The sequence below is a fragment of the Motacilla alba genome, chromosome 3 (assembly GCF_015832195.1).
Source record: "Motacilla alba alba isolate MOTALB_02 chromosome 3, Motacilla_alba_V1.0_pri, whole genome shotgun sequence".
NCBI classification, from domain to species: Eukaryota; Metazoa; Chordata; class Aves; order Passeriformes; family Motacillidae; genus Motacilla; species Motacilla alba.
Window position 1 is genome coordinate 88,000,384 of NC_052018.1, and position 18,886 is coordinate 88,019,269.

Genomic DNA, 18,886 nt, shown 5'->3' on the forward strand with positions numbered 1-18,886 from the left:
GAGGGAGCGCTGTCTTGTACGGCGGGGACGCGCCGCTGAGCCTCCAGCGGCTGCGGGACCGGCCGGGCTAGGGATGGAGCGGGAGGAGGGGCGCGGCCATCTTTGCTAAGGGCAGCGCCGAGCAACTCTCGGCGGCCGAGGAAGCGCGGCGCTCTATTCAGGCCCTGCACGGCGTGGGTGCGCCTCAAGGCAAGTCGCCCGTGGCCACCGCGCCCGGGCACAGGAACGGGTGTGGCACGGCGGCCACCCGAGAAAGCCGCCCCAGGGAGCGTGCCCGCCCTGCCGTGGCTGCCGTCCCGGCGCTGACATCAGCGGCGCTCGGCCGCTGCGGCTGCTGAAGCGCCCCACCGCCATCTTAGTTACGGGCAGCGCCCCCGGGAGCGCTGCCGCCCGCCCGGCGTCTGATCCCGGGCAGCCCCGGCCCAGCGGCGGCGGCAGGAGCGGCGGCAGCGCCACGGCGAGTCCTTGCGCGGGCCGCGGGCGGACGGGCAGCGCCGGCGGGGAGCGGGGCCGTGCCGGGGCCAGCCGGACACGTGGGGCCCGTCCCCTGCAGCGCTCCTGCGAACGGGGTTCAGCTGCTGCTGCCCGGGGAGCCTCGGGAGAGAGCGTGGGTTTGGTGTTAGATGATGGGGAACTGAGGGGGGACGGCTTCTCCAAACTTTCCCAGTTCTGTCCAGCGTTTGGACGTGCGCGGTTGCAGCTCCCCTTCTCGGTTTCACTGGAGTTAAACTTTGGGCCGCCCGGAGCGTTCGGGTTAAAATGTGGATGCCAGTTGTTAACAAACAGACTAAGTTTTACTTGTTTTCTTCTCATTTGATTTACCTAGTGAATCAATCACATTTCTCTGAAACAGGAAGTTTACGCTATGTCTATTTCCTCTGTATGTATGTATACTTACGCCTGTAGTTTACGTTATGTATATTTCACACGCACAGTGTAAATGATCAGCAGTTCGGGATTTTCAGAAATTCCAGGTTGACTGTCACGAAATGAAGGTTAGGATGTGCTGCGCTGGACTGCGGAATCTTCTCCAAGGGCTGACCTTCAGTGCCAAGTACTACTCTAAGCATACCCATCCTCAAAGAGTGTGTCCTTACAGTAAAATTGGACTAAAAAAGTGCCACATCCTGGACTCTTCAAAAAGTACATGCACCCACAGGACTGCACCACCTGGAAGCATCCTGCCATGCAGATTCTTTTCCTGCAAGGTATGCTGTTAAATATAGACCTAATACCAACAACCACCTTGACACATCTGTTAAGGAATCCAGTCATACTTTTCACATGCTGAAGAAACATATATTTCCCAGAGGATTTTAAGCAGAGGAATAAAGTCCAGGATACCAGTTACATTCAAGGACACGTACCATTGTTCAGCTTTCCTATGTTGTTTTGAAATAAAGCTGCATTTTGGTTGATTTTCCTGCTATTGTAATTTTGAAAAAATTGGTATCTTCCAGACTTAGGTGCTAAGTGTCAGGAGAAAACTGCAGGGAGAGATCAGCTAGTGTAGAGGCGGAGTTTCCAAACTGATGATACTAGACTACGACCTGTCTCAAAAAACACTTGACTTTTCTGTGTTGACCAGTAAGGTCATGGTTTCCATCATATTACAATATAACATGATGCTCACATGTTCTAAACTGTATTTTAAAAGGTATTTGCATTGATTTCTGTAAATAAATACTGTGTAATTGGATGGCAGTAACTCATGCACAGAGTCAGAAAACAGTCAGAAATAATTTTAGGTCTTCTGTCTCAGTGTCTCTAATACAGATTTTGCTAGAGGTATTATAAAAGTTTACTGCAGTATGACAGCATAGAAACTTATTTATATGCCTAAGTATTGTTTAAAAATATGTTTGTTTTGGTTTATTTGATCCTTAAACATGTTTTCAGATGGGTGCATGGTTGTCCTAAAATTGTTTCAAATTGACAGTGTTTCTTCAGAGGTGACACAGAGGTCATCTCGTTGTAACTCTTTTATTTGTCACCACAACGTAAAGAGTTCCTAAGTCTGTGTCTCAAATGTAAGCAAGTGTTTCAAGGAGCACACAGGAGGTCTGGAGGGACGGGAATGTGTGTTCAGTTTACTCAGTGGAACTTCACTGACACAGTTGTTACAAACGCTGCTCTGTGTCACTGGTCCCAGAATGCAGACATGGTTTTCACCTGAAAGGAGGCTATGTCTGTTTGCTTTTGAGCAAATGTTTGCACACCAGTTGTAACTGAGATCCTCTGCTATCCTGAAAATCTTTCAAGATTGCTGAATTTTCCCCAGGCAGGGAGGTGTACTGTACCTCTTAATACATGCCTACTCTGTGACCACCAGCTGTATATAATATTTGCAAATGAATACAATGGGAATTGCTGAAAACAAAAGGAGGGCAATTATCAAAATATTCATAAAGTGTGGAACTTGTCAAAATAGGTTGTGGATGCTAAATTTTACATAGGTATAAGGAGAGGCATATGTGAGATATATATATATATATGACAAATATGAGAGAGACTTTTTAAATATCCAGAGACCATGTTTAGGTCAGGAAATTCCTGAGCTAAAATTTTTTAAGGCTGGGGAAAATCATCTGTCTTGTCCCATTCTTATGCTTTCCTAAGTATCCATTTATGGCCACTGTGAGGTTTTATTTGGTTGCATCGTGTTTGGGGCATGGTGTTGTCTTACAACAGTTTTTCCTATGACTGGGGTGAGGTGGTACACCTTTGGTATCCAGTATTTTGTTTCTCCTGACCAATCACTCACTTGCTCTAGAGCTTCTCTAAGAGCCTTCACAATTTCTTTGCCTTGTGCCAGGTAGGATTGGTCTGAACCAGAGGCAGACACTCTCAGCTCTCAACAATGATGTGCTTTATGTTCATAGGGAGTTTGGTTACTGGAGCAGATGGTTTCCCTTCAGAGTGTACTTGGAACATTCACATTTTGGTTCTCATGTGTTTCTGAAGACAAACTAGGAACAAACCAACATTCCTTAATGGAAAGTGAGGACAGGATATGGAGCACAGGCTGTTTTTTAAGCCTAGACACATTCAAATCATACATTGAATGTTATAAAATGCTACTTCGTGTGATCTGTGCAGTATTAGGTAGTGTAATATGAGTTGTGAAGCTTACTACTTGATCAAGTGAGATTTCACAGCATGCAAGAGGAAGTAGCATTGTTCTAGCAGTTTTAACACACTTTTAACATTTTTTACAATAGAAGACAGCTTTGTTGGCAGTGAGGTAGCAGTATTTCATGGAAAACCAGATCCTTAAACTTATTCCTGATAAAATTGTGGCAGAACCCATATCAGTTCACTTCATTCTGCACCTTATGAAAATTTATATTAACACTTCTAAGAAGGTGGAGCAAGAACCTGAATGAGCTGCTAGGACTCCGAGGTACAGGGACAGAGGTGTGGGCACTGTTGTCTAGGAAAGGAAATGAGAAATTACACTCTAAAGACAGGACATTATGAAAGAAAGCTGTGAAGAAGGAAAAATAATAGAATTCCATAAAAAGGAAAACCTAGTTCTAGAACAGGAACAAATATATTTCCTTATAATCAATTAAGAGCATATATTAATAGTACCCTAAATTTTGAAGAGGAGACCTCAGTGTGTCAAGTAAAGCACCTTTGACAGTGCCTCCCAAAAGATCAGGAAGAGTTAAAATAAAACATGTACCAACTACTGTTTTGTTTTTACTGGCATGTACTTTTGTAATAACACAAAGGTGATTTGGGGGCTGTGGCTCAGGGGATATCACCTCAGTGTATTCAGATTGGTGTGCAATGTGCTGGCTTGTAGCCATTGTTGTTTGTTCTTACTTAGCAGGAAGGAAAGAAAGTCCCTTTCAAAAGGAAGCAAAATACATCCATAGTAACTTCAGACCTTTTGCACAAGAACCTTCTGAAATCAGAGCAAAAAAACTGGAATAATATTTCACCAATATACAAAGCTATGACAAAGAGGATCAGAGAAAAACTGGAAGAATTGCACAACATGTATACACTCAATTCAAGAAGCCCAAGGGTAAGTGGCAAACAATACAAACATTTCCCATCACTGACTACAAATAAGAGACAGTGAAGCTCTTCCTGCTATAAAATGCTGGTTTACTCATTTTTTTACAGTAGAAATTTTGAATATGTTAATAATTGTGCATAGTAACAGTTTGTGTTTAGAACAGCTTGTACTTGTTATGACAGTGAATTTACCTTCATTTCTCCATAGGCAAAAGAAAGTAAAGATAAAATAATCATCTGCCTTTTTGATAAAGAATACAAAACACTGTAAGTTGCAAGAGCAGTTGCAGGTGATGTGAGCCTTCTGTGAAATTTAGAGCAGGTAGAGGTAGCTTAAGTACCCTAACTGAAAAAACCTTTCTGATGTGGGCAATTCCTTCTTCGGTATGGAATATATGTTCTGTCATTTGTTACAATTTGTAACACTTCTGCTGTACAGAAAAATTACTGTATAAAGGGATTCAGAGGAAATAGTATGCTGGACTTAAAATATTTTTTTTTTGTATTGAACAGATGAGGTTTGGAGAGAATGTGTACTTTGAAGAGAATGGCTGCATATTTCTTGCAAAAGCAGATGATGGTAAGGGATTTCTCTTCCTAATACAGTAGGATTCTTAAGAAAGGTATATATGTGTCACTTAGTGTTCTTTTCTTGCATTAATGCTTGTCTGTTTCTTAACTAAAAGTACTTTTAGACAATTCTAGACTAGAATTGTACTAGAGTAGTACAATTCTAGAATCCTGCATCTGAAAAGGTGAGGTGAAGCGAGTTAGAGAACAGTATATATTGGTACTAAGGCATGTTGCTGGAGAGGTAATAGAGAAGACACTTCTTTGCAGAGCCCTAATTTACCATTTTGAAGAAAGGAAAAGAGCATCCATGCTTTTTTATTTCTGATGGGGGGGTGAAAGAATTTTTAATTTTATTTATTAAAAGCAACTGACAGCTTTAGCTGTCTGAGCTTTAAAATTCAATATGTTTAGCAGAAGCCAAGATTTACACTTTCGAAATATTTTTAGTAATAACTACATGACTTTTCTCCTTGGAACTGTAGTTCTTTGTTTGTTTTTACAAAGTGCATTTGCAAATATCTTGCAAGACAGGTATTTGTTGTTGATAAATTCCAGTTGAATGTTTGTGAATACTGGAGACAGATTTGTTAAATACAGACATTAAAAATCACCATTCATTTTGACAGTGTTTTAATTACAGGATTTTTTGCTATCACTTTTTCCTCTGTAATAGGTGAAGGAAATGCTAAGATTTTATTCAGTGTTGAAGATCTTGGCTTTTCTGATGCCTTTATTCAACGGATCAGAATTTCACCAGATCAGAGATACATGGCCATCAGCTTAAAAAGTGAAAATTCTGAAGAGGCAACCTGCATTATTATGAAACTTGGTAATCTTCCTGTAGTGGAAAAAGTAATTCCAAGTGTATTTAGCTTTGGTAAGTAATTTATAAATATCCTGTGGATCACACAAGCTTTCAACACAACATTTTTTTTAGTTTAAAGATAAAAAAAATTTTTTTAAATGAAGGCAACATTTAATCCTTATAAACATTGAATTTTTTCTTATGTTTTCTTTAATGCTGCACAATTACAGGCTATCTGATATGGATAAAAGGGACTGCTTCCTGGATACAAGTTATCTTTCATTGCAAAAGCATTTATACACATTACAACAGTCATCATTTTTTCCATTGAATGCAATATGCAATATTCAAAATATAGTGCTGTGACTGTTTGTCATATAAAGATCTTTTTGAGGGATGTTCTAGTTGGTAAACCCTTGCAGCTACAGGCTGAAGTCACTGGTAGCTGTAGACGGTTAGCTTTGCTTGAATAGTGTGGAAGTGCTACCTACCAGTGAGTATTGGCTGGAATTTCAGCTGGAATCCACAATGTGGGTCACACTTCAGAGCCCAGTGAAGTCAGCCAGGCCTTGAATCAGTTCTTTCAGAATAGATTACAGAGCTCTACATTGCTGTTAAAAGAAGCAGAGGTAAATGGAAGTGAATGGGAAAACATTCTTTTTTTATAGTCTATTAAAGAATATAGCAAAAAGAGTATAATAGTATATATACAGTGTTCTGCATCTTGGACTTTGGATCATATTACTAAATGTCATCAAGTATATCTAGTGCAGTAAGCAATTTGCCTGGGCAGAGCAAAAAAATAAAACTCTGTGTAGAAGTTCCTTGTAAAAAATGAGGAGTAGCAAGAATTTAGTGTTGTGTTTCCACACTGAAGATTATAATACCTGTTGAAAAATAAACATGCAAATTTGACAATGACATTTTACAACATACTTGATTTGAACATCTATCTAGGTTGACCTAGAAGAATCAGTACAGTTGAGAGACCAACATCCTGTTGCCTAGATAGGCGTGACAGATAGTAAGAGTACAAAAGATGACTATCAGAATGGTAAATTCTGTAAAGGTAAGTCAGGTGTGAGTGAGGTACAGAGGTAATGTCAGGAATCACAGAGGTGCCTCAATCGTGAGCAAAAGAATTAGATCTTCAAACCACTTGCAAAGTTTAAGGGCTTGTATTGAGTGCTATAAAATAGCAGGGAGACAGACAAAAGTTCCTGAAAATTTACACCTTGATTTTTCTATAGGCTAGGCTATAGAAAAGTCTAGATTTGCCCTCTAAAGGCTTGTCTTCATAGTGAATCCTCAGCCACCTGTGCACTTTGGAGCCACGTTGCTGTTCAGAAAGTGAAGTGTTTGTGTTATTTTGGGGTTATGAATTCCTTGGCGTTTGTACTGAAAATCAGTATTTATGCATAAAAAACATACAGCAGCTTTTAAAAGCACATGTGTTAAACATCATTCTGTTGGCTATAGGAGCAGCAGAGATGGCAGGAATGTGACTGGATCAGTCAGAATAACTTCAGAATAACAAGGTTCCTGTATTTATATTTCTGTGTTGGTGAACAGAAACACAAGCATAGAAAACTGGAGAATTTTTATCTCAGCAGTACCCATGGGGCACATGCATCATCTCTTTTCTCTAAATGGCCTGTGTGCAGTCACATGCAGCAGGGCAGAGCTTATGATGTCTTTATTATCTTGCTGACTCCGTGTAAACCTCTTTTTCTCTGCTGTTTTAAACAGTCACATCTCCTATTTTCCTGTTACCTCCAGAACCCACACAGGGTCAACAGCTTCCTATTACTGGGCCCTGCAACATTGACCTCTGCTTTTTTGTGCTTTTTTTTCAATGCATTATGAGATTCTTCTTCTGTGGTATTCAGAGAAAATATGTGAAAACCTCTTGGCCCTTACCTCAGTCCCTGTGGGATGCAGAAGTGCTGTCTTCAGTTCCATGCTGCCTGCAACCCACCTTTTTCAGCACTGGGTTCCGTGTCCAACTTCCATCTTCTCTCAGTAATATCATCTTCTCTCTGAATTTGATAATGCATTTCTCTTTTTTTTTCCAGAATGGGCTGCAAATGATGTTTTGTATTACACAACTCAGAAGAACCTTAAATGCCAGAATGTATTCATGACCACTTTCACTTACCAGAAACATACTAAGTTAGTTTATACAGAACAAGATGCAAGGTAATACATACCTAACATATAACAAGTCCTTTACATATTTTAGAGTATTTTATATGTAAAATATAACTGGTTTGGGAGACAAAGCGTTCCATATCATATTTCAAATAGTATGCATTTTACTAATGCATTTTTGTGTTCTGCAGTCAGTAGTGCCTTATACAGCCTGAGAATGTGCTCTGTTCTCCTTTTGATATGTGATCAACAGAGATTTAACTTTCCTCTCTTACCTCATGAGTTCAGCTGAGTTTATAAATGTCAAGGTCACTCTCAGGTCAGGGTGTCCTTTAATGAATGTGTGACAGTTTCATACGGGGAAAATCAGACCATGGATTTCATTTTGTTTTCTCTGCTATTGATGTCTGATACATCTTTAAAAAAAAAATACATAAGTTCAGGCTAATCCTTGCTCTGGGTAATGGATGAGCAAAATCATTACAACATTCCAAGAGACAGAACTATTGTTGACTGAATACCCTCTCAATAACCTTTCTCTAAGGAGTAGTTTAGGAAGACAAGAAGGCTCTTTGCTAAATTGAGCGCAGAACTAGCTTTTCAGCATTGTAGCACATGGTATATTTATACAGCATTGCATAAATATTTGCGATTATTCTTAATTCAACTTAGATATTCAGTAAAGAAATGCCAGTTATACTTTCATCAGGAAAAACAAAGAAAACAAAAAAATCTGCAATGGAGATGGAATAAATAAGATCTTTTTTTTCCAGCTGCATTTGATCCATCGTTTTGGAAAATCAAGTTGCACTGACCTGGCACTTCCCCACAGGGAAACTGTCGGCATAATTCTGAAGGTCACAGTCATTACAGTAGATCTACTAGAAACTTACTCTAAAGGTTCATGTGCTATTGCAGCTCATAGCTGAACTCCATCGGAGATGGCAAGACATTCTTTTGTATTGCCATTGAGCAGTTCTGTTCTGCATCTCACCAGCTCTTCTAGTTGCAATCAAATCTTTTTTTAGAAGCTGAAAATTTCTTGCCTTTTTTTTTAAAAAAGCTACAAAAATTAAAAAAAATTATAATATCAAGGTCATAATCACTGGGGAGAAGTGTAATATGCCTTTCAGCTCAACCCTCTTAGAGGCAGGATCAGCAGAGCTGAACTCTTGGAATCTCTACTGAATGCAGTGCCACATTCTTGCCAAATTCATGGGTATTAGACAGGCAGGAGGCTGATTTTTCTTGCAGACTTTAGCTCCCCCTCTGCGCCTGTCCTAAAGATGTCAAGAGGGTGCAATTAGAAAAAACAATAGTACCAAAAAGTTTTGAGATCCTCCACCTGCAAATAATTAAAGGCACTGAAAATACTATCTAAAGCATCCTTTTCTTCACCAGTCAAATACTCTGAGTCTTAGAGAGATCATCACTGCAGTCATGTGTGTGTGATCTGTGTGATGCAGATTATGGTACTCAACTCTACATTTCCTTGATGGAATCTGGATCTTTGGACAGTTTTGCTTTTAGAGACATCCAGTCTTAAGGGTTCAAAATGGCAAAGAGACTGTTCTGATCCAAGATGTGACATTCCAGTTAATTCAGACTACTCACAGAAATTTGAATCTGAATTTCAGCATGAACTTCTCTACTATTAGCATCCAGGCACTGGTTATCCTTCTGCTTTCTGTTTCTAGATTTTAGACAGATTTGAATCCAGTATGTAGTTCCTAGTTTCTTAGTTCCAAAACCAGTGCCTAGTTTCCAGTTTTATCACTCCAACACTGTCCATCTTGCCTCATATAAGCCTCTGTGCTATTTTTCTTTTTAAATAGTGCTTTTGGTCTTATTTGCTTCAGACAATTAGGTCAGTAGCACATAGACATTTTATCAATTTATTTTTAATAGCTTTTACTTTTGTTATTGCTGTTCCCACATGATGTCATTTATTATTTTAACTATACATTACTGCTTTTTTTATTTTAAATAGGGTTACAAGTTCAATAAAAAGTTCTACATTTTGCCTGAATTTTAAAACCTGTATGCATCAATGAGCTTCCAGTCTAGCTCAATAATACAAAAACCTGGATTTAGTTGGGCAACAACTAAATTACTTTCCTTGCAGATTTCAGGTTTCACACACAAGATTGAAGGGTTTTAAATCCCAGGGCAAATCTGGGAGCCAAGTAGCCTGAAATTTCTCCAGTCTCCTTACAGAAATGTTGTTTCTTACCTTGCAGATGGAAGGCCATGATTCTGAAAAAACTGATGTGTTTTAAAATACTGATAAAATTTAAGCTTTTCTTTTTTTTTTTTTTTTAATGATTCCCTACAGATTCTTTGTAGACCTTTATTGCACAAAAGACAGGCGTTTTCTCACTATCAACAGCAACAGCAAGACAACCTCAGAAGTTTGGCTGGTTGACTGCAGACATCCCTTTGAGTCACCTGCTCTTGTACAAGCACGAACCACGGGGGTCATTTACCACATTGAGCACAGAAAGGACCAGTTGTACATTCTTACTACATATGGAGAACCTGCAGAATATAAGGCAATTCTGACTGATAATTACATTAATAGGATTAATTTAGATGCCCATTGCAGGTCATACAGAAGTAGCAAGGCTGGCTTTTAATTCTGTTCATCACAGCTTACTGAAATAAAGTAAGAGAGAGAGCTGCATGGATTGAAAAGACTGATAGTGCTGCATGGAGTCTCGCCTGTAGGAGGCCAGTTTGCTCCTAACTCCTTTGACAATCAAGAAATTACTATGCTTCAACAGTATTTTCTCCTGTATCAAAACTTAAGTTGGTGATCTCAGTTTGTGTAATCAAACCCACCTACAATTGTGCTAGCCATACTGAAAGCACTTACTGTATTACAATCTTCTGTAGAGTAATCTTTGAGACTTTGTCTTCTCCAAATGTTACTGTATTGTTCTTCCATTTTGCCTAAGTAAAGGGAGTTTAAAAATCTCCAGTTCTACACAGGCAAACACCCCAAATACATATAAGTATTTTTTTTGCAAGAAAACTGTATGAGATCACCTTTAAGTTTATACCTCTCATTGTAACTCTTAGTACATTTTAGTAATACAAGGTTGTTTGGTTTTTTTTTTATAGTTAATGAAGGCACCAGTAGCTTCCAGTGGCAAGGAGAACTGGCAGTTAGTTTATGCACTGGAAAGGAAAACCAAGCTGGTAGACTTTGAGATGTTCAGTGATGACTGTATTATGTTCCTGAAGAACGCTGGTCATCTTTACTTAAATGTCATTTCCTTTGCTTCACACTCAGTTCAGTTGATGAAGGTATGTTTTAGCTTGGTTTAAGCAGCATAATATTTTTCCAGCTTTTTTTTGGCATAACATAATGAAAGCAAAGATAAATTCAAAAAGCAAAAAGCAGTATTAATACTGGCAATTTCATCGTTGTGACTAATTGTATTACCTGTGGCTGTTCTTCAGGATTTGATGTGGTGGTTTATTGCAGCATTTAGAAAGTTAAAGAGCAGCTATCCTGTGAGCCAGTTCTTTCTTCAATGGACTACAGTCAAGCTCTTCACAATACAGCTGATTTCTAATGTAAAACAGAACTTAGTTCCCTAAATGCTCTGCTTAGTTTTACTGAGCTTTTTTTTGCCTACACTCATTGGTGCAAGCAAGGCCTCTCCCACAGGAAAAAGATTAATGTTCAGAAAACAAGTATGGACACTGTCCCATAATAAATAGGAAGAGTTGATATTGCAGTACAATTGCCACAAAGGATTTGCTTCCCTTCTCTAGTTATTAAATACCTGTGGATTAAAAACAAGGTGACTTAAGCCAAATCCAATTTCTGAAGACCATTTAGGTGAAATATTTAATTGATTTGTTTTCCTGAAAAATAACAGTCTGAACAACTCACAAGTTTATTGCAACAAGCTGCCAATGCTGCACTCTATAAAACTGCTACAGAAAAAGGTTTTCAACAAAGTACACTGTATGGTCTGCAAAATCTTCAATTTTTTAAAATGGCCGTAGTTTATTTATTCAGAAAGGGCCTGCAGTTACTGAGGAGAACTTGGACTTCTGCTGCCTTTTCAGAAGCCTCTAGCAACCAAACCCAAGTAAGTAATGGTCTGGCAGAGGGTTTGGCTATGTCCCTGCTGGTCTCAAAGAATGAATCTTGATTTCTTTCATTCTTAGCAGAGTTAAAAACCTTAAATATAATAACAGTAAGTATCTGAGGGTGAATGTGCCAGGAAAAGGTTTTGTTCTTCACAATGGCTGGCACTAGGAACAAAGTTAAGAGGCAGGGGTTTTCAGTGGCTTAGCATTACTGAGCTAACTCACAGTAAAAGCATAATAGCTGACATGGACTTGGCTGTATAACGTGTTGAAGTAGAACTGGAAATGCAAGGAAAAATAGGATCTAAAAAATAAAACTGAAGCAGAATAGTTTCAAATGTTTTTTTTTTTTTTAAAAGTCTGCACTAATACCCATTTTAAACTGAATTTGAATTTATTTTTTGTTTTTAATTCATTGTCCAACATTATCCAATGGTTTCAGGGGAAAAATTCACCAGTCTCTCACTTCTTGACTGTTTAGTTACTGGATTTAAATGAAATACAGAGTGTACTACATACAAACTAAGATAATTAGTTAATATCCAAAGTCTTTTGCTCTGAAGGATATATTAAGCAAAATTTACAGAAGCAGTGTAAGGGTCTCACTTGATATGCCATGTTTTCTCAGCTACCTACGTGGGCCTGTGAATTTGAATTGGAATCTCATCCTGAACATACCACCAGCACCTGCTATTTTCAGCTCTCCTCCCCAGTACACCCCCCTAAGCGTTTTGCATATTCATTTAAAGAAAATAATCTCATTGAACAAGCTGTGCAAGAGGTACCAATTATTACGAATTGTCACACTACACGTTTACTAGCTAAAAGCAAGGTAAGATTTTTCAGTCTTTTTCCCATTCCTTTTATTCTTTCCTTCCTCCCCACCCATTTAAAGAAAGTGCATTTGGCAGGGAACAGAGATTAAAAAATGTAAAGAGCAGTTGGTGCTATAGTTATTAAACAGTGGGTGTTTTCTTCACTGCTACAGAGAAGAACAAGAAAGAGTCGTGATTTTTTTTTCCCATTAACCTGGGTATTCCACGGGAGATAACAGCACACGATGAGTCAAGAAGCTTAGTATAAGTGAGAATTGCTAGTTGATGTAATGGTATTGTACTCCACATGATAAATGAAAAAGGTGCCAGCTGTTGAAAAGAACACCCCACAACCAGCTGCACAGTGCAGATCAAGAAAGGAAAGTTTTAACAGCCGAGTTTAAAAATTTGGAGATGTTAATAAAGAGTTTGTACTGTGGTAAGTGGTAAACTCTATTGTTAATAACATATATTCTTGGTGTTAAAAGGGGAAGGAAGACTTGGGTGCTTTGGTAGTTTAAAAACTCCTCAGGTGTTGCACTTAAATGAATTTATACTCTGCATCTGTAAGCCCACACAGCAGAGGTTCAGTCTCAGGCTTTATTTTTCAAGAGTGCTTTGTACACTCTAAGTGAAAAAAAATTACTGTAATCAAAAAAACACATTTTAAAATAAATAATTGAAGTTTTCATTGCCATGTGTCATTGAGATTTCTGCAATGTCCCTTATTGTAAAACTACTCCTTCTTTTCCAGGATGAAACTTTGGTGCCAATTACAGTGTTTCATAATAAGAATTCTAAAGAACTACACAGGAGACCACTTCTAGTTCATGTATATGGAGCTTATGGCATAGATTTGAACATGAGCTTTAAAGAAGAGAAGCTGATGTTAATTGAAGAGGGTTGGATATTAGCATATTGCCATGTTAGGTAAGTCAAATATAAAATGGAAATAAGATTTAATTTTGCAGGATACACAGGTACTTGTTCCTGTACAACTGAAGATGCACCAATTTTTTTTTTTTGGTGTACCTGTACCTAATTATTCATATTTTCTTAGATTTTTTTATTTAGCTAGTTTTTAAATTTACCTCAGGGAAAAAATGCACAAAAGCACACAAAATTTTAGGTTTCTTAAATTTGCATTATGGCTGTATGTAACTTTTAATCTTTTCAAGTCTCATTACTTCTTGTCTCATCTTTGCTCAAGAAAAAATTTGATTAGATGCTCAAATTGCCATGACATGGTATCTTCCTCTCCTTCTGAGAGCATTGTGTGCTAATGCTCAGTCTGTGTCTTCTGAAAGCCATTTACATTCCACAGCAACAACTAAGCATTTAACCTGCAGCCCTTATTCTTCTATTGGCTAAAATCATCTGTCTCCAGTTTAGCTACAAATCTACCAGTTTTATAAAACTGCAGTGTACAACAGGCTTCAAATTTTTCTCAGTAGCTAAGGAAGATAACAAAAGAATCACTTCAGAGAGGAGAGGGAAGGGGAGGAATGAGTAATTGTTGGAAATACCAGTCCCAAGACAAATTCAGCAAATATATTCAGTCTGCTGTACTCAGTGGCAAGCACTGTGCTGTTCTTCCTCTCACCCCACTAAAAATCTTAAGATGCAGGTCAGTCCTACATGAAGATGGCAGGCTAATCAAATAATCCATTTGAAACTTGAAACCAGAAGAGAGGAAGCTTCAGGTGGTTTAGAACCAAAATTGTGGTTGCATAGAAAGAAGTAGAAATTATTTTTATAATTCTGTATTACAAAACGTAACATTTCAAGTAGCATTTGGAATTCACAAATTAGGGGGAAAAAAGACCCAAACCCAACTTTCCAACAGTCTCAGAATTTAAGCTAAGTGGAAGACAAATCCTGAGAGTCTGGTGTGGAGTTCAGAAATACTATTCTACTGTTTTTAATAAGTAATAGTGTTAGTAATGGAAGTATTGGAAATGTTTTCAATATTTTCATAGTTTCCTGTATTAAAAGATACTTTTATCTGATTTGGTATTGCCTACAGTGTAATTTCCTGAAGTGTTGCTTTCCCTGTGGATTCCAGGACACAAGCACATGTGCCCTTCTACAGTTAGTATTTTCACCAGTCATCATGAATGGATTTATTTTGCCTTCATGTTTTCTCTTTTAGCCATAAAGAAGGGTAAAGGCAAAAGCAGAGAAGAGTAAATTGGGAAAGCAAACTGTGATGTGCCACTCTGTGGCTGCTGCTGTTCTTTCGTTATCTGAAGCTATGCCATGTAATGTTTTCTGAAGAGACTCCAACTTGAATTGCATTAAATTTCAGGGGTGGAGGAGAGCAGGGCCTTAGCTGGCACAGAGATGGATGTCAGCATAATAAACTCAAAGGTCTCCAAGACCTCAGGGCTTGCATCACGCTGCTGCACCAACTGGGATTTTCTCAGCCCAAACACACGGCGCTGGCAGCTGCCAGTGCTGGGGGAGTTCTCGCAGGAGCCCTGTGCAACACTGACCCAGCCCTGATCAGAGCCATGGTTTTACAGGTGAGCTGCTGCAGACCTTGTACAGATTATAACATTAAACTGTGTTATTGTACCACTTCCAGAATTGGAAACATTCCAGTTCAAAGCTCACTCTCCTCATTTATTTGAGAACACCTTGACTCAGATATTCAAGGTCCTCTGTCCTATTTGCCAACTTTTTTTTTTTTTAATGACTTCTAAGGCTCCTTTCGTAGATGTTCTAAATACAATGATGAAAACTCATCTCCCACTGACAATTGAGGAACAAGAAGAATGGGGAAATCCATTAGAAGATGAAAAATGTATGAAGTATATCAAAAGCTATTGCCCATACCAGAACATTAAGCCACAGGTAAAACTATGCTTTCTGTGCAGAATACTACAGGCATGAAGTGTAGTGGTTTATAAGAAAATCAGAAGTAGATCACTGAAATTTTTAAAAAACCTCCAATATAAATTATTTTAGTACTAATCTTAGCAATAGTTGGAGTCACAAGTGACTACTGAAATTAACCCAATGCCTTCTCCTAAATGATACGACTTTCTAAACTTGCTTTTGTTTTAGGACTTTCAGGAAGTAATATATTATTATATAGCAAATCTCAACATGCAAAATGCCTTCTTTTGTGGGGGAATTTTGACATTCTACTGTGTTTTGCTGTCTTTTTTGCAAACACAGGAGGAAGGAGGTTTCCACTGGAGGTATTTTCCAGTGGAGGTGGAGGTATTTTCCACTGATTTAATACCTTTCTAGAGGTATTAAAACAAACAAACAAACACTGAAAGGGAAGAGGACCTATAGCTTTGACATTGTCATCTCAAGGGAAATCTCTCTCTATTTGACAATGTGTTAGCTGTGTTGCGCAGCTTCACAGTAAAGATTAAGTAAAATCCTTACTATTTAAAAACCAACTTCTCTGGAGAAAGATTGCAAAAATAGACTTCAGCTATTGTTCTAAGGTAAACTATTCCATGATTATTACTCTCTTTTTTCTTTTTTTGCAATCATCAGCAAGCAGACAGGCATCGGGCCTTTACCAGTGGGAAGAGAATGTTTTTATGACCCTTTGCAAATAGATTATGCCCAACTGTGAAGTCATTTTTCAGACCAAAATACTTTTTGCAGTTAGAGTGCTAAAACTCTTAGAAAACACTAAGTAATTATGTAATAGATGAGTTAAATAAACCCTAACAAGTTGTATAATAAGAGAAAAATGTGTTACTCTGTGAGAAAGACCAGTTGTCAAGTGTTTAACTGGTTTTGGTTTTTAATCTCAGTGCTATCCATCAGTTTTTATCACGGCGTATGAAAATGATGAACGGGTACCACTAACAGGAATTTTACAGTATGTTCAGAAACTCAGGAAGGCTGCACTAGATCATGCCAGCATAACAAGTAAGAAAGGTAAGGATAAGAATATCACAGATAAATGGAGTTAACTGAACCAAAATCTTAATAGTCCTTAAAGACCACAGAGATTGACTCCTCCTTAAATGAATTCAAACACAATCCCATATCACCAGCTCCACAGCAGACTCTCTGAGATGCAAAAACAAAGACTGGAAGCCTGTGAGGGGGCTCACTCTTTCCTAGGCCTCCACACAGGGCAGTTGTTGGACAGGGCAAGGTGAACCATCACTGTCACTCCAGCTGCTGACAGGGCCAGGTTGCAGTTCTCAGCAACCCTTAGAGAAAAATCTTATTTTTGCTGCTATACAAAACCCTATTTTTCTCACTTTGCTAAAGCTGCAGGTCCTTAGTCCAAGCTAGAGTGAGAAGAAGGCCAAGGCACAGGTGCTTTTATACTTGAAACTTAACCCTAGCTTTGGGAGTTTCCAGCAAAAGGTACATTCAAGCTTGACAATTTGCTTGTACCATCCAGCCTGGGCAGAGGCTTTTACCGTCATTACCAAAAGAGATCTTGAATAACCTTTTCTACGTTTCATGATGCCCTGTTCTCTGAGCAGCACAACAGCAGTGGTTGGGAAATTGCAGCCGGTGCTGCGGTTGCTGTTGTGCTCTTTGTGCAGGAAGAAAAGAGCAGATCTTTCCAAAAAGACTCAGAGAGAACAAACACACTAAATAGATGAATACTTTCCAAATATGCAGCTATTAGAAATACAAATAATTCATTCAGAAAGCCCCTCTACAATTCTCTTTTTCTTAAGGAATAATAGAAATTCTGTCAGGACAAGAAGGCAGAATTAGCTATCCTTAAACAATTCACATACCCACTTAATTTTTGCCTTGTTCATTCAACATAAAGTGATCATCAGCTTAATTGTTCCAGGAAATTGGATTCCTAATATCATCCTAGATGTCCAGGCAAATGGCAGTCATTGTGATTCATCCTGGGAGCACTCACTGAATGAGGTATGGTCCCTTTACTGCACAGCTCCATAACATGTTGCAGGGATGTGTCCCTCCTCAAGGAATACTTCAGCCTCAGTAGTTGGGCAGTCATTGAATGTATGTTTAAACTATAAAGAAAATCTGCTAGAGCAACTGCTGATTTTACATATATATATATATATATATATATATATATATATATATATATATATAAAATTTTAAAACCCAGCAATCTTTATATATAATTATATCTATTTTTATATATACTTGCACAAATATAAAAGAGAGTGACAGAGCCAGATTACTGAAATAGCCTTAAAATAGTGTTCAATTCCCACTGTAATGTGCTAGGAGCTTTGAATGAAAGGTTCCAAGTTGCGCAAAACATCATTCCAGCAGGAAGAGTCTTGCTCTGCAGAGTATTAAGTGCTTAAAACTGTCATACTATTTACTCCTATCTTCCTCGTTGTGTAAAACATACGTGATGGGTTGGATCTTTACATTTTGAAATGCATGATCTGTGCTATCAAAGCTATTACAATTAGCTTTCAAGAATTTGCACTTTATACAAGCATGCTTGTTAAAAGCAAAATACTGCCAAGACCTAGCATATTTTTACTGATGTCTCAGACTATCACAGTTGGATACAAATTTTATTACTCTTAATTTTAACAAATCCTAGAAACTGTTAATTTGGTGGTTGTGGCAGTTATTCCCAAGATGAATTCTTTCAGGAAAAGCTCCATGCTGTTTTAGGACAAGGTATTTCTAAGCATTAGTATAGGAAAGGAAGATGACTGGAATAGCTGCACAAGAGCCTGAACATTTAGAGTGCAAAGAACTTTACTTTGTAATAAAACATTTTCATTATTTTAGGTTGCAAGACACCTTGCTTTTCTGAACAGAGAACTGGAGGAAGTGTGCCATCCCCAACATCACAGCAAATCCTGCAAATAACTCCTAAACACGCTGACCACCTGCAAAACTTTGGGTCCGACTTGGATTAATATGGAAAGCAAACACCTTCTCCAGAGGATCTGTCCTCTCGGATCCCTGCTTTATGGGCACAAGCACACAAAGTTGGGTGTGGCATTGCCTTACGAAAATACAGACCAAGAACTGGATTTCTGCCCTGCCAGGCTGTGCAGAAGCAGCTGCCCCCAGAAATGAGTTTGTCCAGCATCTCTGCTCACGTGAGCCAGCAGAGCAGCGCTACACGAGCAGAGCTGGAGCACGGAGAGCCTCACGGGAGAGCCACAGGCACTTGGCACAGGCAGCCTTCCTGTCCAAGGCATCTCTTGCAAGGCACATCTTACACAAGGCAGCAGAACTCCTCCAAAGCATCTGAAATTCAAGTCTCACTACTTCCAGAACTAATTCCCATATGTAGGTGATGGCGATTGCTGCCCTCTCTATCTGCACAGCAGCCGTGATGTACTGATCATGTGGTGGGATTGACCAAACTGCAAAGAAAAGCACTCTCAGGAACAAGAATTTTAGCAGAACTCTGATCTGAATACATTAAAAATCTTTCAGTTACCTTACCTAG

General features: G+C 38.7%; 1 protein-coding gene across 4 annotated transcripts; it reads left to right on the forward strand.

Moving 5' to 3' along the window:
• The first annotated feature begins 68 nt into the window (after positions 1-68).
• On the forward strand, positions 69-18,762 carry PREPL (prolyl endopeptidase like). 4 transcript variants are annotated; one of them, XM_038131273.1, is made up of 15 exons: positions 69-189; positions 966-1,208; positions 3,836-4,036; positions 4,543-4,609; positions 5,276-5,479; positions 7,483-7,606; positions 9,894-10,110; positions 10,682-10,867; positions 12,294-12,497; positions 13,235-13,410; positions 14,789-15,005; positions 15,187-15,336; positions 16,263-16,389; positions 17,276-17,358; positions 18,214-18,762. In XM_038131273.1, exons 2-15 carry the CDS (start codon positions 990-992, stop codon positions 18,292-18,294), a joined length of 2,256 nt encoding a protein of 751 aa, XP_037987201.1. In that variant the 5' UTR covers positions 69-189; positions 966-989; the 3' UTR covers positions 18,295-18,762. The 4 variants fall into 4 exon arrangements, with proteins under 4 accessions (XP_037987201.1, XP_037987200.1, XP_037987199.1 ...); XM_038131272.1 differs by lacking the exon at positions 69-189 and adding an exon at positions 348-457; XM_038131271.1 differs by lacking the exon at positions 69-189 and adding an exon at positions 706-761.
• The last annotated feature ends 124 nt before the right edge of the window (positions 18,763-18,886 follow it).